Source organism: Atta cephalotes (assembly GCF_000143395.1).
Source record: "Atta cephalotes unplaced genomic scaffold scaffold00023, whole genome shotgun sequence".
NCBI lineage: Eukaryota > Metazoa > Arthropoda > Insecta > Hymenoptera > Formicidae > Atta > Atta cephalotes.
This window is the reverse complement of record NW_012130087.1, coordinates 4,497,656-4,523,802: the sequence shown is the minus strand read 5'-3', so window position 1 is coordinate 4,523,802 and position 26,147 is coordinate 4,497,656. Positions and strand designations below refer to the sequence as shown.

Below are 26,147 nucleotides of genomic sequence, written 5' to 3'. Positions count from 1 at the left end.
CTCATCTAATCACTAGTGATTTTCTAATCTTATTTTATGTTCAACCTTGTTACATGATATTAGACATAAGAATCTTGTGAAGATCAGGCGAATTAAGTAAGTTGGTAGAAATCTTTTGGCGAAAATAAAAATTGAAGCGTAAGTCGAATGTAAGAAAGTAATAAAAGCGTAAAATGAAACTTTTAAGAGGAAAATTGAAATGTAAAACGCTTCTTTCATATTTCGTTGCCTTAATTTTTTTTTTGTTACTCTCCCCTTACATTTGACTTACATTTATGTGCATTTATTTTCACCCGAATATGTTTTCGCAGAATTAAATATTTAAAATTAAAAATTGAGGAGTATCTTAATATCTAAGTCACTTAGAGAAGTATGTAAATAAAATGTCGAATATAAAACAAAAAGAAATTTACTTTAATATATTTTAATTCCAAATAACACTCTGTGTTTTTTAATTCGTGATTCGCCTCTCACTACAGCTAAAATGGATTAAACTAAATATATAGTAATTTAAAAAATCATATTCACACTTTTATGAGATATATTAATATTGATTCTCCTATTTTTAACAGGAAATATACTTGCACGATTCTTTCCACTTGTATAAAAAGTTTATCAAAAAGTCGCACTCGTGAATTTATATAAAAGAGATGAACTTGGCGATTGCTCGGCGACTCTCGGTATATGTATGTATATATCATGTGTTTGTGACAAAAACGTTTATCAAATATATCACTAGACTATCCAAATATAGCGAACAAATCAACGCATTGTTTACAAAGCGAGCTAAAGTAAATTAAAAAAAATTCTTCTCCGGGTGAGATATAAAAATGCTGTTTCGTAAAAGTTACTCTCGAAATTCTAAAATTTATAAAAGCCGTTTGAATTGTGTAATGCTCTATATATTATCGTGATAAGGCAGTATAATACATCGCCATATCAGAGAATATTTTTAAAATGGACTCGATCTTGCAAAATATTTTTGAAATTCTAGCGTATCTTCTCTTCAGAAAATATATTCTCGAGAAAATCTTTTTTAAAATAAAAAAATTAGAATGCACACTTTCATCCAGAGAATATCTTTCTGGTCATATTTTTTTCTTCAGTTCGAATATCAAAATACAATATGATAGCAACGACTCTCGAAAAACAATGTTTTCACAACGCAAGCCTTTTAACGCCACACTCGCAGCAAAACTTGGCGGTTTCTGGAAATCGTTGACCACATTCGTGACAGAACTTGGACATCTTGCACTTGGTCATCGTTTGAGTCGGTGATGTCCCGTTTTTGGGCACGTCCTCGTCGAGACGGTCGATCACGTCGTTGGCGCTGCGTCCATGATGCGAATATTTGCGATTTAAACTGGAGGGTACAAATCAAATTGAGTTTGAAGCAAGAACGCGAATATAAATGATTGATGATGATGATTAAAATTATAATTATCAAAAAAGCAAATGGCAGAATTTTTGGACTTGTAGAAATCTTCATATTTCATTAAATGAAATTTTCTCCATTAATATAAGATTAATTTCAGATAAAAATTAATAAAAATATTACTTAATAAATTTAGAAATAATAAATTTAATTTTCGTAAAAAAGAGTACTAAAATTTTTTTACAAATAATTGTATTACTGTAATTCTAAGATTTATCTTTTATTTAATTGATAATTGATTAATCAATAAAGGCGAACGTGATGAAGTATATAAACAGTCACTTTAAAGTAGTTTTTACCAACCTGCTATAAGCGGAGTCATTGCTGAGCTTGCTGTGATCTTGCGGCTTGTAGTTGTCGGGAGAAGATAGTTCCTCGTCGCTGATCAGGCTGCCATTTCGTTGTCTGTCACCGCCAGGGCTGGACAGGTCGAAGGATTCATTATTGAGGAAGGATCTTAATCCGGGAAACGCATCCTCCTCGAAGGATGTCATCAACTCGTCAAACATCGAGCTCGATCGCTTGACATCCAGCTCCGAGGAGGAGATGATCGAATTGAGACTGAGGTTACTGCCAGTCAGGGACGAGTAATTATTGTTTCTTTGATTGAGACTCTGATCAGACGATCTCTGACTCTCAACGTTCTTGGAACTCTTTCTTATATCATCTAAGGTCTTTCTGTCGGAGCCCGAATTGATTCTGGACGCAGACGAGGCTCGGATCGAGTTGGACCGATTGATTAATGATCCTGTATTCCTCAGCGTGTCTTTGTCAAAGATTTTACGCGGCCTATCCGCGCTGACGACGCTGCGACGCTCGTCGACGCCCAGTGCCTTCGATTTATCGATAATAACTCGTCTGCCCAATTCCCTAACAGGTTTTGAGATCGCGGAATCTGTCGCATCTTTGCCCGTAAGATTGGGCTTCAGGAAGATCTCGCGCGAAATAGAATTGGTTTCGGTGGAGTCACTTGAAAAATTGGATAAAAGGTCATCAAATTCAGTAGGTGGCGCTATAAGGGACGATCTCTTGTCGGTAGGAGGATATTTTACAAAGGCGGAGGAGTGCGAGAGAGGATAAAGGGTATCACGAGTTTGCTGGACTTTGAGACTCCCCGTCATAGACTGATCACTCGTGTCCGACAGTAGGTCATTCATCTGCTGCTCGGCCAGCAGAAAGGGATCGTAGTCCTTGCAAATGCCGCTGAAATTAGAATTTGTTTAGTACAACCTTTGATTCTACTTCATTGCTAGAAACTTTCTTGCATAAAACGATGAATATGAACATAGTGAACAAACATAGTGCGCGCAATATATAATAGATGATGACAGAGTATGTTTTGCCTATAAGTTTTCTATTGCAGATGAGACGTGTGCCAATCGATCGATTCTTCAGACAAACGCATGCATGCAAGCTCGAACGCGCATAGTGCAATGTTATCTATATTTGCTAGACATAAATAATTCTTTGAGAAATTTAGAATCAATTTCTTTTGAGTTATCAATTTCTCTTTAATAAAACGACTGCGAATCGCGGGAAATAAAAAGTAAAATAAATAGAACATTCTTATTTTAATGTAAAATCGATTTCATTATGTAATAAAATTTTAATTCAGGAATTAATTATTAAGATGTTGAAATATTAATTTTGAAAAGTTATGAAAAATAATAATTCGAGATATATATATATATATATATATATATATATATTTTTTTTTTTAATAAAGAAAAATTGATTCTCTAAATTCCGCAAAAAGCCAATATTGGCTACATGGTTTTTAAAATCAATTCTATCTTTTATACTATTTTATAGTGTCCTGAACTAAATTAAAATATGGATAACAATGAAAATATGGATAATAGTGAACAGCAATAAGATAAAATAAAATATCTGAGGAGCAGATTTTCAAAATGTGTTTTGTCTAAAATTTGTAATTTTCAGAAAACAAGAAACAAAGAAAACTATGCACTTTATAGAAAATAACAATATATCAATCAGTAAGATATGAAATATTAAACAAATGCATTTTGTTTGTTTCCAGTAAAAAAAATATAATGCACTTCGAAATATCTATGTTTTTTCAGTAAGTAACTTAATGATGAAAAAAATACTTTATAAACATCTCAGAATAGCTTATATAAGTCATTTAACATTAAACACTACGCCATCTCTAACTAAAAAAAATGAAATTTTGGACAAAACGCATTTTGAAAGTCTACTCCTCATCTATTGTGCTCTGCTCCTTCCCCACACTGGTCCTACGTCCTGAAACTTACGTTCTAGCCTTAAGCACGAGATTAAAGTCTGGCCTTCTGCGTACATAATTGCACCAAGCGGGACGTGTCTCCAATTCAATTTTCCTATAATATTGTTAACGTATTAACTACCTAACAGCTATCTTACTAGAATAAGATGCACAAAGATGCAATAATATGAGAAATAGAAATCTAAAAAAACAATTCTACTATTTACAGTGCGATTGACAATGGTATAGATTGTTTTACCAATTAAACTCCAATTTGCACAAACTTATTACTATTTAAATATTAATATTACTATACATAATTTATAATCAATTTTGTAAAATCAACATTGCATTATTTTAAGCTAGTTAAACAGTTAATTTATATGAAAGTTATGTGCTTTTTCTAAATATAAATCTATATTAATTAAATACTCTAATGTTCTACAATAAATAATATTAACATATAATAAAGAATAATATTAAAATCGACAATTCTACTTATAATATTATAAGTTTCCACTGATTTTATCTCTACCTTCCGTTGATTAAGAATGGATTCAGAACAGGAGGAAGAATACGGACTCTAGGATTTCTTTTAATAAGCTTGTATTCCGTATGACACGTAGGATAGAGACTAGTTAATCTGCTCCGCGAGATCTTAGAGGTTTTCTCCCAGTACGATTCCTCAGAATCTTCCTTCGTCTCCGCCGCGTCATCCTTTATATCAGGTAAATCCTTAAATACTTTGTGCCGCCTGTTCGGTCTGATTACCTCAATGGTCTCTTGTTCGTAAACGCAATTCGCTTTGGGTCGTCTGATGCTTGCGAGCTCCACAAATTCGACTGAGGATATCAGGGAATCAGTGCTGCCACGAAGAAGATTCATGCTTTCCCTGATCCTGTGCTTCATTTCAATAGAATTGACTGGTTGCTCTCGCGAAGCTCTTTTAGGCGCGTTTTGACAAGCACGTTTTGAAAAATTCACGCCCGCGTTCAAGAAAATTTCGCTACCACGATGCCGTGACTGCTCCTCCGTGTAGTCCGTCAATGTGACTGATGACCCTAAACCATCAGCGCCTCGTCTATTGTATTCCTCGACAAGCACAGTGTTATCGCTACCATAATCGAATTCGCTGTCTACATTCTTCTTGCGCAAACCTTCACCTGTCGTAATTTCCGCTTTAATGATTGAATGGCCAAGAAGGCTTGATTTATCGTTCGAACAGCTGTTGTCTGAATCTGTGTTAAAATCTAGTTTTCCATTTTTCGTGTTATTCTCGATATTTCCAATGTTATCAGAACTGAAATCTTTTTCTTGAAATTGTCTGTTATTTTTGACATGCAAAGATATGTTATTCGTAGATGCATTTAAATAATTATCAGCAGCAATTTCTGAATTTTGTGAAGGAAGAAAATATACTTCACGCTTTAATTTCTTTGAATTTCTTTTAGGTTTTTTATTACAGATATTGGTTAAATTATTTTCATATCTTTCTTTATCTATTTTAATTTCTTCAACATTTCTTGTACAATTTTTTTCTGGGGTAAGAATTGGAGAGGATATAGGAAATGATACTTCTTTGATATTTTCTGTTAGATCCAATGAATTGTGACAACTATGGCTTTGACACCCTAACGTTTCGTTTTCGGGACTCGAATTACAATCAGTCTGATTATCGCTAGTATTTAAAGATGTTATCTCATTAATCTTACGTTGATCATATATAAAAGTTGCTGTACTTCTTTTTAATTCAAGTGAATTATTGCAACGTGTATTATTTTTATATTGTTGTACTTCATCCTTAGAGTTCAGACAATCTTGATTCTGATCAATAAAATTCTTTTTCTTCGATACATTTGACGCAGTTGAATGTACTACATCAAATAAAGAAGATTTAATTAATTGATTAGATTCGGATAAATTTTGTTCAATTTCTTCGGTATATTTCATACTTTCAATTATTTCATTCATTGTTATTTGTCGATCCTTTTTATTTTCTTTATAAACATTTAGTTTATTCAATTCTGCGCCATTTATTTTTTCAGTTTCTTTTACATTGATATTTATTTCTATTTCCTCAATATTATTTTCTGTAACTTCAGTCTCTTCATAGCTTCCTATTCGCTTTTCTTCTATATTATTTGTATTAAATTCCTCCATTGTATGTGCCACTTCAATTTTTTCAGTACTGATTTTCTGAATATTTTTAATACTTTTATTATTTGGTTTTAATTCTTCTACTTTACAATCTGCAATTTTATTATCTTCTTTATCTTTAATGCACATTTTTAACTCTTTCCCTTGTTCAATCTTAATTTTTTCGTCGTTTGCTACAATTTTTCTTTTCGATATCTTTTGATCGAATTCGCAAATTTCGTTTTCCTTATCTTTCAAATCATTTGCAACAGTTTCCCTTTTCTTTTGATAAAATTTGCAGATTTCATCTTCCCTATCTTTTAAATTGTCCGCTACGATTTCCCTTTCCAATTTCCTTTGATCGAATTCGCAGATTTCGTTTTCCCTATCTTTCAAGTCATTCGCTGTAGTTTCCCTTCTCAATTTCTTTTGATCAAATTTGCAGACTTCATTTTCCCTATGTTTCAAGTTATTCGCTACGGTTTTCCTTTCCAATTTTTTTTTATCAGATTCGCAGATTTCATCTTCCCTATCTTTCAAAATGTTCGCTACGATTTCCCTTTCCGATTTCCTTTGATCGAATTCGCAGATTTTTTTTTCCCTATCTTTCAAGTCATTCTCAATAGTTTCTCTTTTCGATTTCTTTTGATAAAATTTGCAGATTTCATCTTCCTTATCTTTTAAATTGTCCGCTACGATTTCCCTTTCCGATTTCCTTTGATCGTAGATTTCGTTTTCCCTATCTTTCAAGTCATTCGCTATAGTTTTCCTTCTCAATTTCTTTTGATCAAATTTGCAAACTTCGTCTTTCCTGTGTTTCAAATTGTTCGCTACGATTTCTCTTTTCGATTCTTTTTTATCAAATTCGTAGATTTCATTTTCCTTTTCTTTTAAATAAAATTCTACGCGAGGACTATGCTTAATCGGCTTCCATTTGCTATAAAAAATCTCCGATGGCTCAATATCTTCCGAGTCTTTTATCAAATATGTCTGATTTAGATTCTGGATACCGCTGAGCCATGTAATATCATCGTTCTTCACTTTATCAACCTTGCAGTCTTTATGGATTCGAATAAAATTATTTTCTATAATTGATAAATCTCCCTCTGTCTTATCTCTATTTTCATCTTCTTCCTCTCGATTATGTAATTGATCGAGATCGAGCAATTGGAATTCTCGCGAGAAATTATGATTAATAATTGGATCGTCAGCCTGAAAATTATCTTTCTTACGACTAATCTGCTTCCACGTCACTAACTGATCGTCTTTTTGCATGTTCATATGTATCTTACAAGGCTGTACAGTGATTCCTAGAGTCTTATCGTTCACAGCAACATTGTTGACTTTTGGATGACCTTGACTTCTAGCGGAAACGATATTTTGCATTCTGGCGGAACAAGTTTCTCGATTTCTTATATCATCATTTGGAATACGTTGGGAGATTTTTTCGTTTTGATTAAACCGTTTTCTGGATGAAGTAATTGGCGATATGATTTCGTTAGAAGAAACCAAATCATTAATCTTTGATCTCGTAGGAGGTACAGGTAAGTGGAGTGAATGACAGGAAGATATCGCAGGCTGGAGAGATCGGCAAGACGTTGATGTCAGACAGTCTTGATCTTCCAGTGGCCTGAGGAGATGGAAGCAGGATCAAGGGCATGTGACTAATAATCATCAGGAGAAGGTTATCAGGGTTAAATAAAAAAACAATTTTATAAAATAGATAATTGCTGAGAAAATATTTGAAAATGTGTATAGTTATAATCAATTATTATAGTTTTAATCAATTATTTTAAGCGATTTTGTTATAAAATCAAATCCAAATATTTTGAATATGTTAAATTGTCTCTATTGATGTTAATCGAAATTACAGAATGCTTTTAAGCAACCTTATCCTCTTCCCTTCTCCTCATGGGCGGAATATTAAAATCCATTCTACATCTTATTTTTTATCTCATACACACACAATCCACAGAATTTCAAAAAGAAATTAATCATAAAAAAATCTCACCTATTCATACGATCGGCAAGGCGTGACTTTATAGGTCTGGATGAGGGAGGGGAGTCCTTGAGTTGTTCAGGATGTCCAGGACGTCTCCTATAAAAGTATAAGTATACATCGTCAAATAACTGATTACCAGATCTAAAATAAATCAGAAATTTTTATATGCAATATATTGTAATTTAGGAGTTATTGCATAAGAGATGGATACTAGAAATATTAGAAAAAAAGAAGTATAGATAAGCAATATTTAAAGATATTAAAGAGAAAAAAGATTAAATCCAAGCAATAAACCCACGAATTTTTTTTTCTTCTTTTTTCTTTTTTCTGAAAATCATCTTTTTTTAAGATAATAAATTAAAAGTGAATAAAAAAATAAGTAATTCTCTCTTTCTTCAAATTTCTCATTGCGAGCAACTCACTGAAAAACTTCATTACTTTTTATTTATTGCACTATATTACCAAACAATTATTACAATGTATTTTTTTCTACAAAAAACATAAGACAACTCAATTCGTTAGTGAGAAAAGCTTGAGAATTTGACTTACATAATAGCAGATTTCTGCTTGACAGGACTCTCTCGATTGCAATTGACACTCGATATAGTCTCCTTTGGTTTATGGAGCGCCGGTGATGACAATGAAGTCTTGGCAATTTGATTTGCTGCCGAGCCCGGGCTGTACTTTTCACGATTGATAGCTCGACGGTTTTTCAAAGTCGGTGCCCTGTATCTCATTCGTGCCTCTAATCGTTCCTTTGCCAGATTGGTCGCCGGACTCACCGGCATTCGGATAACTCTGTCTTTGCACCAAGCCACATGACGATCATAGGCTTTGATACCGAACTGTCGGTTACACGTGGGACATGTGCCCTTCTCATTGGCGCGTGTTGGTGCACCCGAAGAGTTCAGCGAATTGCATTGTTTGCGTGAATCCATCTGGAAGAATAAATTTTGGAGATGTGAGAATTTAATTACAAATAAAAGATATAGAAAAAAAGAAGTTATATTTTCTTCAATATAAATTGTACAAAATGAAATCGAAATTTTTTATTTTTGACGTGAGAATAATTTCTTTCTATTTCACTTTCCACTTTGATGTAATCCGTTAAAAAATTATTTAATATATTGTTTAAAATTTAGTTACGAGAAAGGAAGGACTCTTTCCAAAGCAATTAAGGATGTACACATATTTTTTAAAATAAAAAAATTATAGATTTTTCTATATAATTGTTATTTGAAAGTGATACAAAAAACTGTCTCATATGTATATAATATTAACTTTTATAAATTTTCAAATCTAATCACTTTTTGCGGAGACCATACATCTGATACATCCTTAACACACAAGAAGATCGCAAAAGGACTCACAACATCGCCGCGTGCCTCACGAATCGTTCGAAGGAAGTCGTCGTGAGTCTTCTTCCAGGTAGATCTGGACCTCTCGTCCTGCTGATGTCGCCGGATCTCCTGTTTAGGCTGGAATTCAGCCAACTCAGTACCTTGGATTCTTTGCTTAGCCGAATCGAAGGGCTTGCGCTTTTTGGCGGCGGCGCGCTCACATATCCTCGCGTGCTTCTCCAAAGACTGCGACGTGAAGGTCCGCGCGCAAAACGCGCACGGAAACAAGATCGGCGCATCTGCGTCCATTTACACGGTCCAACAATTAGTAGGCTTTTGCAATTTAAATTCCATGTAATAATAGTAGATGTTCTATATACGTATAGATGTTTTCTTTTTCTTTCTCTTATTATGAGCAAGACTACAAACTCCTGGTCGCCGCGTCGGCTGCGTCTATTCGTCATCAAACAAATTAACCGAGATCAAACCCGTTGTATCTTTGATACGACGCAAACGTAATATTTGCTTTTTGAAAAATTAATAAATATTACACTTTCATTCTGTTTTTTTTAATGTCTTGTATATACGTGATACTGTGACATTTATCCCCGGCACGCTAATACGGAGATTCGATCTGACTCACCCCGTACTAATCGCTATTCGCTCTGACAAAGGCCACGAATCCACGAATAATCGATATTTTCACCGACACATCGAGAGATCGCCAAATATGATGACAGTACACGTGACGTAACGTAAACTTAGAACGTATATGTGCGCATACGTTAAAAGCAAAAGCTTGCAGTGTGAGTACAAAACACGTGCTCGTCATCGCAGTCTGTTTGCGGTCGATTAAACATAATTTAAAATCTAATGTTCAACTTTTACATTTTTCTAAATAAATGCATCCCTAAAAATATATTTTACACACTGCTCTATATACGATAATACATTATTTATTATGTATGTATTTATTATATACAGTATTATTTTTCTAAGTGTATTTAATTGATTTTTAATTTTCATTTCTCGAAATAAACAGATCTTTGAAAGTACATTAAAAAAAAAATTCTTTTTCAACATATGTTCTATTTATATATAATGTATTATGTTTGAGCCGAAATGTAAAAACCATTGTATTCAGTAAATAAAAAAGAGATCGAATCTTTAAATTTCTTAGCATTTTTGTCTCGAATTGAATATTTTAGGCTGTAAAATCAATTATGTAAAAGCGATTAAATTTTATAAAATTAAGAAAGAAAAGTGGATCGAGTTATAAGAAAATTAAATCTCTACTTTTTAGTCTGACTAACCTAGGTTTACTAATTTTTTGTTGACAAAATGTTGTTTCTCTGTTAATATTTTATTTTCATTTGAATTTAACATAAACATAAAAGCAGTAAAAAGTATCGCACTTTTTCAATAATTAAATATGATGAATATAGTATGTAAATCATAATATAGTATGTAAATCTTTTTATTATTAACAGGATAATAGCAATGCTTTTTAATATCATAAAAATTCTATTTAATTCAATAAAATACTTGAAAATTTTGTGTATCAATATTTTGGTTCTGTAAGAGGTAAATCCTTTCTCTGCAGTCGCAAAGTAATCAAGTGCGTTGTATTTTAATAAGAAATTGTATTTTAATAAATAAAATATTTCTCATGCTATATTTATTTAATATTATTATTTAATTATACCATATTATTTAATTAAAACAATAAATTTTTTATTTTTCAAAAAAGTCTCAATAGTTTGAAGAAGAAAAATTATACAAGTTTTTTTTGCTCTTGCCAAAAACGCATTTCAAGTAAAGATAAGTACTTTTGCAAATGAGCTATTCATTTGTTATACACGCTCTATTTTTCTCTTGATAATCTCACTTTCTTTCCTGCGAAAAAACACAAGACCTCGGAAACACTACGTCGCTCGCGATGAAACGTGCTGCGATTGGAAATGTCGGGAATCTAAATTGCAAATTGCACTTTCTTCGATCGCCGTGAATATTACGCAACGACTAACTACAGTCTTCTCTTCTTGCGAGATCACACACTTCGAGAGTGCCCCAATTAATATGAGCTATGCATTACGAGATAACGCCTCTATTCAATAAGCCATTCATTTTTAAAGATGACATGAACTACATTTCCTGTCTTATGGAAATTTCAATGAGACAAATAGATCGATTCTTGCAATATCTGATATTGCATCACCGTTCCAATGAAAGCAACGAATCATTTCCAGCGCATCGCAAGAGTGCAAAAATAAATAAATTTCCACATATGCGTGTACATATAAAGCTTTAATTCACTTTTATTTCCATGTTTGATTAAAAATCTTATTTCATTGTTTTCTATAAAAAAAGAAGAAAATATTTGGAAATGTTCCCCTATTTCTGAATCTATTTCTAATACTCCAAATACCACTTTCGCAAAATTCAGAATAAACAGTAAATTCAAAATAAGAATCGATTCGCGACACGAGGGCTACAATATGTAATTTCTGCAATATCACGAATGATTTTAAGGATGTTCTCCGAAAATTCATTTTCTTTAGATTTATCTGAAACTTACAGAAAAAGCTTGTTTATTAGACCTGAATATGTGCTTTAAAACAATACCCAGAGCGAGATTAAAAATCGAAATATTCTATTTCAAAGTTGAAACGTTTAAAAAAAATATATATACACACATATATATATATATACATATATACATATATACAAATATATAATATGTATGGATCCCTATCAAAAATCCTTATTCAAAAGTGATTTTTATTACTATATATATAAAAAAGTTTTTTTTAACAATTTTTTGAAACAATGAGATATAAAACTTGATATCACAAGGAATAATATGAAATTTGTCTGAATATGGCTTCCGGTATTCATTTTTAAGAAATCATTAAGCAAAGTAAGTAACACAGTAAGTAAAGTCGTTATTTTTTTCAATCGGGAGAGTAGCGAAGGGAGGCATTTTATATTGTATAAAAAAACTTGTATAAACACATTAACACTTATATAAATATCTTATATAAAAGTGAAATAAATTTTCATAAAAATTTTCATAATGATGAGCACTAATGTGTTAGATTGAGCATAACTGCAGTCGGAGAACGTCCTTAATCGCGCACTCGTTAGTTTCGTGGCTTTTATCCGATTGAACCTCGCTTCGAGAGAGAGAGAGAGAGAGAGAGACTCCTCGTTTTCTCAATTCTATTAAACGACCAATTCTCAGGTGCGCGTGTCGCGTGGACGCACCTGCGGCGCCGACTCGCGCCGACGAGGACGTCGAGGACATCGAAGAGGCCGAGGGGGTCGCCCCCGCGAGACTCGGCTCTCTCGCCTCTCGAGTGAGCAAGCTTCCTTTTTTAGGCGTCACCGAGATTCGAGTTGCCTCGCTGCGAGAGTCACACGTATCCCCTATCCGTCACGAACACACGCAAGAGTATCTGTTCCTTCCGTCCTCGGATCCTTTTCTTCTCTTCTCTTCTCTTCTCTTCTCTTTTCTTCTCTTCTCTTCTCCCCTTCTTCCTCTTTCTTAAAACACAAGTGTTCTCTTTCAGCTGAACTTCTTACATGATTCATCTGTTTTTTTTTTCTCTCCAAATGAGAGAAAAAGGAAATAAAAGAGAAACTAATTTTTAATGCAAGTTCAGTTAAAAATAAACAGGCTTATAATTTCGTTGTTAACGATTTTTTATTCTTTTCTCATTCATTATTTTTTTCGTAGATTCGAGCGAATAGATTATTTGATCTCATACCGAAGGTATTCTTCAATGTCGATGCAAAGAGAAAGATAGTTGCGTCTTATTAAATGCGTCGAGAGAATGCGGGTATTTGCCTTCGTTCGCTACGCAGGTTTCACAATGTAATTATACAATGCGTGTATTACGATCGCATTATATATTATTCATGACGCGTATATAAAATCCTTTTACCTCGCAGTCTATATGTCACCCATTCCATTAAATCGTTTATAATTCTTAATTTTTATTTAAAGCTTTTTTTTATTTTGATAAATTTTCGTTTTCTGCGCTTTTTCAACTAATCTACGGCAGCGAGAGATCTTCGGTAATTCGTATGCGTAACAAACAGGCGCTGTTAAAATGATCTCATTGCGTCGAAACCGCTTAGCGACGCCCACAAACGCAATTGCTTCTATTCTGTTTGCGTTTTCCTTCCAGAGTCGCGCGCGTTGGAAACCGGTGAAGACTTTTTTTTGCTTTTTCACGTCTAGAGCTATTGCCGTTTTTCTCCCGTCTAAGATCGACGGGACTCTTAATGCAATTGCTAAGTCTGTGCAAATTGATCAGTATGCATGACGGAGGTGTGTTATTACGATTCTTACAGCCGCTTTTAGACGTGTGCGAGTAGCAGGAAAATAAATATTTTCACCGACACTAAATGTGAAATAAAAAGGAATTCAAGGTAGCTCTTCGAGGAACGAGGTAATAATGATTAATGATAGTCGTGCGTAGCTACTGAAGTTGTTCTGTTAATTTAAAGCACTTCATAAATTGAAATTTATTTAAAAGAGAAGAAAGATAGAATATTAAAACATTCAAAATTGTTATGCAATGCATATTATTGTAGCAAATTCTAATATTTTTCAAACAAATTAACAAATTTTTAGAAGTTATAATTACGTGTCAATAATAATGCGATGCTGTGTACTAATTGAAGTTATTTGGCTTTTGATTTGGAAAATAAGTTTTTGGACATCAACTGGTATCTATATAAATATAAACAAAAGTACTTGTATTCTAAATGTGTAATACATAATATCAACAGTGATAGAGTACTCAACATAATTCCAAAAATATCGAACCATGTTAATTTTTACAGGATTCGATCGCGGTAGTTTATAAATATTTAATATCCACTAATTCTTTAAATTATACGCGATTAATCTTGCATTCTTTAGTCTTATCTAAAATACACTTTATGAAACTAATATAGAGGCCAGATAAACATAAAGTATGCACATTCCCAACAATTCATCGTCCAACAATTCATCGTCCGTTTAAAAGATTCGAACGCTCGCGCGAACAACATTCGATTACTCAATGTAATTCAAGAAATAATGAGAACCTGAGAAGCAATGTTTAAAAAACGCGGGCTCACCTTCGGGAAACAGCTCGGTTTGAATCTCACAAATGGACGATGGTGGACTGTTATCAGTCTCGTCATGAAACAAGATCCCGTCGTGGAACAGGGCCTCGTCGTAGAACGGGCCCCCGTCCGCGAGTCTCTTCGGGACACAACACAGCATCTGATTACGAGCGCATCAAGACACCGACTGAGAGAACGTGTGAGAACTCGCGAGGTCAGATCGGCTCTTGTAAGAGCGCCGCTCTTACAATCGTTATAACCGCGAGTATCTTCGCGACGGAAGTTTATTTTCGGCCCCGACTCGCCGTCTCACGAAGCGAATCTCGCTCCTTTTCTCGCCTCTTTCTTTAGTACACCTTGGCTGCACTAACACGAGTAAACAGTGTAAAGTGGGGATGTCAAAGAAAAATATTCGATGGTATTCGCGTATTCTTTTAGAAACTTCTTTGAAGAAAATGAAAAATTAACGTTGCTGAAGTCAACTTCATAACGTATAGTCTTCTATTACACTAATTATATTATAATCGAAAATATTGCTTGTCGTTATATCTACAATAACATTTTATATTAACATATCATCCTTAATATTAAATTCATAGTATATCATCCTTATTATTAAATTTTATTATTATTCGAAAACAAGTTTTCATTTTTGATATGAAGATAAATTTCTATTTCTTTTGTTGCTGTCGCGAACACAAGCACTTCAAAATATAAATAATAAATAATTTAAGATTTATTCATCACTATCTACTATCTCAATTGACGTCAGAAAAGAGGAAGAGCACAATAAAAATTCTTGCAAATTATATTTAAATAGAAATATTTTTCAATAAAACGTTTGTAATTATGTAGAACAGATTTATAAAATATATCAAACATTATCTTCTTGTTTCGGAGAAATTAAATATTATTTCATATTTCTATATATATTATTATTAATTTACCGTTTGTTATAATTCATTTCATTTTTATTCATTTCCAAATACATATGATTATTTGTTAATTAACGAAATAAAAAAAGAATTTTTATACAAATTTATGTTTTACAAGTTGATATTCTATCGATTTAAATTTGATTTTATTGAAACATATTTGCAATTAATATAATATATTTTGCAGGAATTTTTATTATATATTTTCTCACTTCGACATCACAATTTGAGATAACGATAAAGAGTAAACAACTGGCTTAAATTAAACTTTACTGATTATTTTTTTCTCTCTACATAAAAATTCGCGATTTCCCTCGGAGAAAAAGCTTCTCTAATGTTACTTCTTCCTTCCATAACTACGCCGGTAACCACAACAACTCTTATCCTATATACAGCAAGCAACACAACAAACAAATTGAATTATTATAAGAAGAAAAGGAGAAAAAAAAATTTATCAAGTCAATATTATTATTAATTGTTTTTCTTTTAAGCGTCTATTGAAATAAACTTAACCTGGAGATTCACGCTGTGATATAAATAAATAATATTAAAAAAGGCTACAAGCACACTACAACAATTATCTACCATGTGCATCTTCCTTGCATCATTCCATGTGTGCACTCATAAAATCCGTCTTAAAGCCTCTATTACGAAATAGAGAGTCGATAACTTCTTTCGTCGCGGTTCTTCACGATATTTCTCGTAACTGTGCATCGGTGACCACGGCCGTGTGCTGTTTACCCTATAATTAGAATGGACGGGGAGCGAGCGCGACGAGGAACCGGAAGCGGACCACAACGACGGTAGCGGGAAAAGCTACAGAGAAATGGGACCAGCCCGGGAATCTCTCACTTTGTTTGCCGCTCGCACGTCGTAAATATACCCGCGCGACAATGCACACTCGCACTTACCCTCAGCTTCAGCCATGTTCGTCGTTAGGGGAAACACTGGTCGTTATGGGAACGCCGTTGCCAATCCCTCCTTGGAGAAGCCACGAAGCTCGAGGCAGGATCGCTTCTCAAAAGCCTCTCGCAATATTTTCAATTTAAACTTAACGTATAAAAGAAACTCTGAAATTCTTTTATATAAAAATAAAGACATATGAGAACTGAACTATAAAACACAAATCTCTCTTGAAAAAAATATATACAAGTTTTTAAGAAATTAAATTAAGAGTTAGACATGCAGAATATTCGCAGAAAAATATCTAGATAATATAAATATCTTAATGTAAATATTTTTTATAAAAAAAAGAAACACATAGCTATATATAACTCAAGCAGAAATAATTTTGAAGATATCAATGTTATTCTAATAAATTTTTTTTATCTTATTTCTGAAGTCAGAGAATTGGAGCTTATGGAATTTACAGTGTTCAAATGATGTTGAACATTGATGACATCTGTCATTCGAAGAGATCTACAGTCGAGAACATTGCGCCTCAGCTGATCGCCATGCATGTGTCGAATACGTGCACATGATTTCAATCAAACTCCGATTAATATAATATCTAAAATTAATTCAATTGGCACGATTACTTTATTATTAAAGAATATTTAATTATATAATCAAAATTACTAATGTGATCTTTTTTTCATAATTAACAAAAAATTAATTTTATTTATATAATAATTATATTAATAAAATGGTATCTTATACAGATATTGATAAATTAATCATTGATATATGTTGAGATTATTTATTGAGATTGTTAGTTAAGCATTAAGATTTTTCATTTTGCTTACATTTTGCGCATTTTATTTTCTTGTTTCATCTCTTTTTCAATATCAAATCATAAAAAATGTTCGAAAAAATATGAATAAAATAAAATTTCTTGGTGAGGGTCTATATTATTTTGATTGCATTAGATATTGATAGAATTATGATGCATTTTCTATGAAAATTCGAAGTTTTTTTGTTTAAAAAAATTACAACTTTGATTTAAAAATAGGCACCGATTTCTTCCTTTTAAATTTCGCGGGCTCACGATATGTCATCCATATCATATTATGATGTTAACCTTGTCCAACGATAAGCGCTGTTTATTATACCTTGGAAACAAGTTTCATGTCACAGTATAAGTCGAGTTCAGTATTGTCGAGTTCAAAGTACGATACCTCACATCAAACTAACCTAAATTTCTTATCTAGAATCTTGTATACAAAGTATACAAAGTATCGTGACGAAATGATAGTTATCTCGAGATTCGTTACTAAAAATGGTTTCACCGTTTCTCAGGTATTTTATGTTGCATTATGTGTTTAATCTAATGGAAAACTATATAATTATATAATGTTGGTACGACATCATCATTCGCGATTGTGTACGTTGCACTTTGTAATGTTGTGTACGCGTCACGGAACTATTTTATTCGCATATGCTGATTGGTTTGCGAGAAAACAAAAGAATTGCGGGAACATTTCAAACAACGCGCGAAAATTCGAGTTGTCATTAACTAATTTTATGATAATTATTAATTTAAATTGTTAATCTATAATATTATTCTATATTGCAGGGAAGATATATCGCAAGAACATTATCCACCGAAAAGAAATATGTGGAGACAACTGAAAAAAAAGGGGTAGAAATATTATTTATTTTTACTCTTCTAATGCCCATTTCTACTAATGTTAATTTCTACTAAATTAACTTATTTAATCTCAATTTAATTTATCTCTTTATTTTTTTTAATTCTTACAACAAAAAGATAAAAAAAACAAATTGAGATTAAAATTAACTTACATTAATAGAAATGGACATTATAATTATATTTTTTTATCCATGTAAATAATTCAATTTTAACTCTATTATTTATATATTTATTAAATTTGTGATAATTTGAAAACTTGTATATATATATATATATATATAACAATTGAAATTTTAATTATTAGTATTACAGAAATTATTAAAAATTTTTGTTTACTTGCAATATTAACAATAATTGTTTTCAAATTTTGCTAACTTAAAATCCCAATTCTACTAGTAGTTACAATTACGATTCAGCAACTATATTGATAATTACAATTATCTATTTTTCATTATTCAAAAGATCAATTACCTTTATTTCACAATCAGGTCAGAACTATTTGTATGTGCGACTCTTCTTCCTGCAACTCCCTATCGCTAGGGATGCTAAAATCTTTGGTGACAGAGATCAAGAGAGATGAGGACAACAAGAATCTCCGGTCGATCGTACTGATGTCTGAATCAAGAAAGGTGTTTTCTGCCGGGCACAATCTGAAGGAACTGGTTTGTAGCTATGGTCTCACTTCCATAAGAGCTCTTCTTCATACTCATCGCACAGAAAAAAGTATCATCGGCTCACATCATTTAGACGGCTACGAACATCAAATTTCACAAGGACGTGTTTGAGACCTGCTCGGAGTTGATGCGGGCCATCAGTCAGAGTCCGGTGCCAATAATTGCAGCGGTGGACGGTTTGGCAGCCGCAGCCGGCTGTCAATTGGTTGTGGCGTGTGATATCGCGGTGTGCACGGAAAGAAGTTTGTTCTCCACTCCAGGGTACTCTCGCAAAATTTTACTTTTCATGATTTAGTGTCACATAATTATTATTAATATCATATAATATTCTTGAGAACTCCATGGGTCCTTTCTATATAAAGATTATGCGTTACTGTATCAAGCTGTTCCTCGCCCTGATGAAGTGAACTGCAAGATTCATGAAATGTTGGCATTCCAAGAATAGATGAACATGGAAGAAACCTGCAAAACGCATAATTTTTATCATATATTATTGATTATATTATTTCAGTATTATTGAAAATATTACTTATTATTTTTTATTCAATGTCTTTCACAGAGCGAATGTCGGGTTATTTTGCTCGACACCAGCCATACCATTGATACGCAATGTGCCAAGGAAGAACGCAATGTATATGCTGTTTACTGGATTGCCTATATCCGGCAAAGAAGCTTACGAATACGGTCTCGTTAGCAAAGTTGTGGCTAATGATAAGCTCGGTAAGTCACCAATGAAAAAATGAGAAAGATTAGAAAAAGTAATACAAAAATTAAATCGAAAAATAGTAAATTAATTTTTAATTATTTTAAGAAGTTAAGCTATTTAAAAAGAAAAATTATTTGAAATTATTTTTGTAAAGAAGCAGAAAATAATTACCTTCTTTTTATTATCTTTTTCTAAGAGTTCATAAGAAAACACACACACACACACACACACACACACACACACACACACACACACACACATTTTCGAGAATATATAAATAATATTAACATATTCGCAACCGTTGACAATATTGTTGCGTTTTTTTATAAAGTATATTTAACTGATTGACCTAAGTATATTTCTTAAAATTTATAGCTACAACTGCTAAGCTATGTAAATATGTTATCAATGTAATGCTGACTAGTTATAAATTTTAAAAAAGCATTGCCATTGATATAATGACACGTCTTTTTATATTTGAAGTTCAAATTGATTAAACAGAGTGCAGATCCAGTTAGTTTTATCTTGAAAGAAAAAATTTATTTACGTATTTTCGACGGAAAAACACGAAAATTTAATATAAATTAATATAAAAACTCGTAGTATTTTAAGTACTACAATAAAAGATAGATATTTAATTTGTAAATTTTGCAGAAATTTTTTATATTTTCAAAAATATCTTATAAAATATTTATAGATACGAAATTATATTTTTATATATAGTTTAAAGTATATAATTAATTTTTTTATGTAAAAGTGTTTAATTAATTTTTTTGAATATACATACGTGCAATTAACTTTAAAACTGTTTTTAACACTGTTTCCTGCTTTTAATTTTGACATTTTTTTCTATTTAGGCTTGTAACAAGTAAAGTTCCTCCAATTTTAAAGAACAAGTAGTTATTTATACAAGTATTTACTCTAATATTCAACAAAATCTTATAATTTTATTCTTATTTTAATGACGAGTCTCTGCAGCAATATAGCTGTACAGATTTAAGTTTATTTGGGTTTTTAATTTTGGAAAAGTTTCCGATTGCGAAAATTTAATAATTTTTGATGATAAAAAATGAAAATAATATAAATATAATATTAATATGTTATATGTGTACCAGTATATGTTAACACTTTCGCAATCGGAAACATTTCCAAAATTAAAAGCCCATATAAACTTAAATCTGTACAGCTATATTGTAATATATTATATTGCTATATTATATTATATATTGTTATAAAAAAGTAACGTATTTACACAATTCATTTTCACTTATCATGACGTATACATTTCACTTATCATGACGTATACATTTTCACGTATCTTATCCAGAGATACGATAGTGTCTCAGCGCTAAAGTTATATTTAATTTCGATTTCAGATGAGGAAATTGGTCAAATTACAAATGCAATTAATATAAAAAGCCGCTCAATTATGCATTTTGGTAAAACATTCCTGTACGAACAAATTACTCTTGATATATTGACAGCATATGCTCTCGGCACCGAAAAAATGGTAAATAATCTGAAAATGAAAGATGCTCAGGAAGGTATACAAAGTTTTCTGGAAAAGAGGAAGCCGAATTGGTCTCATGATTTAAAATAATTGAGATTATATCTAATATTTCTTTTATTATATGTAACATTGATTATATATAACATTTTGTTAGATGTGAAACCTTCTTACAATTGATATTAGTGTGATATTTTATACTTGTATATAATTTCAATAATAAACTAATTAAAAAGATGTTTTGTACATAATTTGTATCTCTGTGAACAATGTTCATAGTTCAATCCATTAATCATTGAAATGTAGAAAATCATTGATTAAATATTATAGAATCAAAGTTCAGTTTACGATAATAATACCTCTCTCTTTCTGTCTCAAAACTTAATAAAAAAAAAATAATTAAAAAAATCGTTAAAATTTTTATTTCATAATGATTTTAAACACATAATAAGAAAAGAACATATACATTAATAAGAAAAAGAGATTTATTTTTAGTAAAATTATAAATCTTTAATATCAAAAGTAAATAGATATAGTTTATAGATTGTTATCTTAAATTGAAACTAATGAAAATTAGGGATGCATCGGATCGTAAATTACCGAATATCCGAAAAAAAATGTAATATCGGATATCCAGTATCCGGATAAATATCCGGAAAATAATTTTTTGAATTGGATATCTAATATTTTCCGAATATCCGACTGGATTCCGCGGGACAATATCTTTAAAAAAAACTAAAAAAAAAAATTATAATTTTGTTAATCTAAGATATTATAGTATTAAGTATGCATACTTATTTATAGAACATTTATAATAAAAAATCAACAATGTAATGATATAAAAACAGATTTAATTTATGTGCGATAAGCGATAATTTTTTATTGCTGAGGATGGCTTAAATAGTGAGTCGAAACGTATAAAATTGATTTTTAATTTAATAGGTATATATTAATAGATATTAGTTAGCATTGCATAATATAATATATCCAACGCTGACTCTTAATGCCCATTTATATATTTGCCGTTATTTTTTCATTGTATTAATTTTAAGGAATCTATAAATTTTATATATTTCTTTACTTGAATTTGTTAATAATATAAAATTTTAATCGGATATATTCTTGGATATTAAAATAATATCCGAATATCCGATCGTAAAAAAAGTGCCGGATAATACCGGATATCGGATACTCTTCGGAGTATCCAGTGCTCTAATAAAAATCATAATAAAAATACGTAACAAAAATTAGTAAATAATTAAATTAAATTCCATGTAAATATTCTATTGACTTATTTACAAATCTAGTAATGTTTGAAGTATAAAAATTGTATATTAAATACAATGAATGTGTTAATTCATATCATAGACAATAATTCATATTTAGTGTTGAATTGTTTTCTTTGATTTTTTTCATGTAAAAATCTGAAAGTATGCAATTATCTGTTTCGTATGCTTAAAAAATTATCATATCGTAAAATGTATGCATTAAATAACATTCAGTGAAATGCAAAAATAGAAATATAGAAAAGTAAATAGATAATTTATAGATTGTTATCTTAAAGTGAAACTAATGAAAATTAAGGATGCATCGGATCGTAAAATTACCGGATATCCGAAAAAAAAATGTAATATCGGAGTACGAATAAGTATATCGTGTTTGTAGCACATGATATTTTTTAACTATTTTCCAAAAATTATGTTATGTTTATAACATTTTTTTATTTTATAAAATTATTTATTTTTATAAAAAATAAATATAATTTAAAAAGTTATAATTATGAATAAATCCAAAACTTTGTCAAATTTTTCATTTAACAAGTGAACTTGTTTTGTCAAATTACAGATTAATTAAAACAGATTGATCGAAGGAATATATTTATTACACAGTTTGCCCAATTATTTGCTTTATTCAAATGCAATAAATATAAATATCGAAGCATGCACAAAACGTCATTGTTATATGTTGATGCAATTATTGATGCAACCGTCCTATTTATGATAAACGACAAAGGAGAAACATTTAACACAAGGAAAGTAACGTCCATAATAAGATTCGCGATGATAAAAAGCACGAACATTTGTTCTCGGTCTCGTTTTGATAAATTTGTTTATTACGATACGTCTTGTCCTCCTTCTTGAGAAACCTTCGTTTGTGGTCTTCAGGCTAGCAAGCTAATATGAAAAATAACGTTCAGAAAAGATTTTCAATGTTCTGTCTGATAAACGATTTGAAATCGTTTCCGATTTGGTATTCAAATAATAAGAAATGTAATCTCTACGCTTATAATTCAATTGAAATATTTAGATGCCCGTTGTTTAAATATTTTTTCTTCTCCTATAGTACGGTATTATTCGAATTTAAGTTTTGAATTCTCGTATTATTGCATCAGAATTAGACTACGACACTGGAGGTTGCTCATTGAAGATGATAAGGCCGAGTCCACGGTGGTCGGGCAACGTCAGTGTCTCGAAGGCCGCCGATATGCCGTTCTTATTATGACGAATAAAAAAAAGCATCTCTCTTTCTCTGTCCGTCTCGGTCCCGCTATCTTCTTTGCTTTTTTCCCTACCGAGCTTATAAGTGATGACCGCCGTCGCGTTGGGAACCAGTAATCACGTTGGATTATTTCGGAATAGATCCCGAAGTCAAAAAGAAGCTACGCACGACGAGTCACAGATAACAAACAAATAGCGACGCAAAGCGGAAGTACAGTCTCTCGTACATCGACGACAAAGCAAGGCTCTCCTTTGGTTGATGAATCTTACCGAGACCATCATCGTTGGCGGTTGCCTGAGGCTTGAAGCTTCCCGGAGGATCGAAATTCGAAGGACAAATCGAAACAAGAAAAGAGGAAGTACACCGAAGGCGAGCCTGGCGATAGAAAGACAATTTACGAAAAGACAGATAACGGAATTGCTTTTCGAGAATTGCATCGGTCAGTTGGATTTGGCGAAAAACGTAGAAAATATTTATTCAAATGAGAACGCAACTTTAACAACGTTTGCGAACTCCTTTGAGTTTTTGCGAATTTAAAAAGGGATGAAATGCACATTTAGATTTTAGAGAACAAAAGAAGAACAAATAAAGTATATAAAATATAACCAAGATAAATTATTACATATATACATTATTATGTCAACTGGGCGTGATTGCGATTTATTATTCCTATATGAAACAGAAACGTGCTTTGACATTTATAATATTATAAGTAATGAAGGGGCGTAATTATCTTTATGATCAAAGATCACGTTTTGTAAGTTGGTGAAACAAAATAAGTAGATCAAATTAATTTTAATATTTGTATTTGTTATTTACATTTATTTTGCAATTAATGGATTTGAAAACTTGGATATTTAGATAGCAACAAATTCCTACGTTATTATTGAATATAATTTTTTGTTATACTATATTTGTATATTTATATATATTGTTCTACTAATTTAATCTTTCTTTAGTGAAACACAGCATTTTTTAAAAAAACTTACAGAACAAGTTTTTTCCTCTGACACCTTTTCAGTAACAAATAAAAATATTAGTTAGCAGAATTGATTCTGCTCACTTTGTTCCGTTTACTTATAAGACGTACGAAGATCAAAGCTTAACGATATGAAAGGCATGATAATGAGACATAAATAGCTATAAATGTATAGGAAGATATACGTAACCCACACACATGCACATAGATGTAATATACACTATAGTTGTACACTCTGGTATTGTTTTGATTCACATGACTAAATTCGAGATATATGTATTTTCTTCTTAAATTTTCCTTATTAAAGTATTTAATATCTGCTAAACTAATTTTTTCTTTTGTGATAATAGGATCTCTTAAAGATCTATTTTTTTATAGTAAAACATGCATGTATTGCAATTGTATACATATTCATTATAAACGTAACAATTTAATCGATAAAATTCAAATCGTTATATCGTTACTAATTAATTACTAGTAATTTTAATTTGTTATCAAGAAATATCTTAGCATAAATAATGTCAATAATAAAGAGCAAATCAATTTATTAGTTACTAATATAAATGTTTTATATAAATTCAATTATTAAGAATAGTATTATATGTAAAATATTAATACTGTAGAACATATCAAACTTTAATCAAAATACAAGAAACATTAATTATTTAATCGTACAATAAATTATTTATAATAACATTCAATTTTGTAGACTGTCGAAAAATGGCTTCCATTCCGCAGGGTGCTTTCGCAGTGTGTAAAGTTCGCTATAATGAAGAGCAAACTGTTTCTATGATGAAGAAAAAAGAAAAAACTGAAGAAAAGAAGGAAAATGTATTCAATCCGAGGCCTCCTCTAGAGGGTAAGTAAAGATGTTCTTATTTGTTTCACTATTTTTATAAATTCAACTTTCGTTTCAGATGGATACACTTCAATTTTCTTAATTTAATTTATACATTTGATTTTTTAAATATGTAGGTTGGGAGTTAATGCCACTCAAGTACAACAGTAAATTGATGAATAGCATTTGGGGCTTGTACAATCGCTATTCGGTGCACAATTTTAAGAAGAACACTGATGCCGAGAAGGGGGCCCACGGTGGAGTGGCCGCGACAATCTGGGGCACCATTTTGGAGAACCAGTCCTCAGCCAATGTCGCCGTCGCCGCCACCGTGGAAGCCCCACAAATCATAAGGACCAAAAATCGCCTTTAAAATTTTAATTAAACGCGACGCTTGTAACTTCAAAAAATCATTGAAAAATAGTAATAATAGTTGGGAATGAGCAATTTATGCGCATAATTATAATATAAAATGGGATAATAAATAAATATATGTATATATATATATATATAACGTATTTAAAAAAATACGTATATACGAAAGATATATTAATAATTATACGTATATACAAATTTTATTGAGGTTTCGAATGACCATTTTAATGTTTACATTGTGAGATTTCGCCTTATAATTTGTTATTATCATATTATTTCAATATCATTGCGTCGTTGTTATTCGTTCTAAAAACCAAGCTGTTATTTATATGTATAATAAGGCAGTATAAAAATCAATTGTGCTATTTGCAACGCAATAATCGAGAAAGACTTTGTAGCAGTATTTAAATGTTTATTTGTTTAGGAATTTGTTTGAGATCGATTCAGTTTCTGATCGATTAGTCGGGAATAAAAACTTTATGGTTCCCATTTATGCAGATAAAAATTTGCATGAAAAGACGAATCTTGTCGAATAGTCGAATAGCGAAACTATATTGTGAAATATCGCGAAATATTCACCTTACATGTACACGTACAGTAATTGATAATGAATTATGTGATCGCTTTATGTATTATTGTAATAAAGTAAATACTAAATAAATTAATTAACTACATATGTGTCAAATTAATATAATATGTTATAATAATTATGTTATAATAATAAAATTTAATTTAATTTAAAAAATTTGACATCTTAGAGAATAT

General features: G+C 31.2%; 3 protein-coding genes across 3 annotated transcripts; 2 read left to right on the top strand and 1 right to left on the bottom strand.

Annotated features, from left to right (window-relative positions):
- Positions 1–1,158: 1,158 nt before the first annotated feature.
- On the bottom strand, positions 1,159–14,439 carry LOC105619944. The gene is made up of 7 exons (XM_012201458.1): positions 14,292–14,439; positions 9,189–9,457; positions 8,368–8,756; positions 7,828–7,914; positions 3,712–3,795; positions 1,739–2,638; positions 1,159–1,363 (listed from the first exon to the last, which is right to left on the bottom strand). The coding sequence occupies exons 1-7, from the start codon at positions 14,437–14,439 to the stop codon at positions 1,159–1,161; spliced, it is 2,082 nt and encodes a 693-aa protein (XP_012056848.1).
- A 2,962-nt stretch (positions 14,440–17,401) lies between these two features.
- On the top strand, positions 17,402–20,926 carry LOC105620028 (enoyl-CoA hydratase domain-containing protein 3, mitochondrial). Its single transcript, XM_012201538.1, has 6 exons — positions 17,402–17,452; positions 17,730–17,795; positions 18,293–18,466; positions 18,552–18,739; positions 19,038–19,198; positions 20,561–20,926. Exons 1-6 carry the CDS (start codon positions 17,402–17,404, stop codon positions 20,782–20,784), a joined length of 864 nt encoding a protein of 287 aa, XP_012056928.1. The 3' UTR covers positions 20,785–20,926.
- A 2,522-nt stretch (positions 20,927–23,448) lies between these two features.
- LOC105620026 lies at positions 23,449–25,380 on the top strand. Its single transcript, XM_012201537.1, has 3 exons — positions 23,449–23,629; positions 24,879–25,028; positions 25,145–25,380. The coding sequence occupies exons 1-3, from the start codon at positions 23,449–23,451 to the stop codon at positions 25,378–25,380; spliced, it is 567 nt and encodes a 188-aa protein (XP_012056927.1).
- The last annotated feature ends 767 nt before the right edge of the window (positions 25,381–26,147 follow it).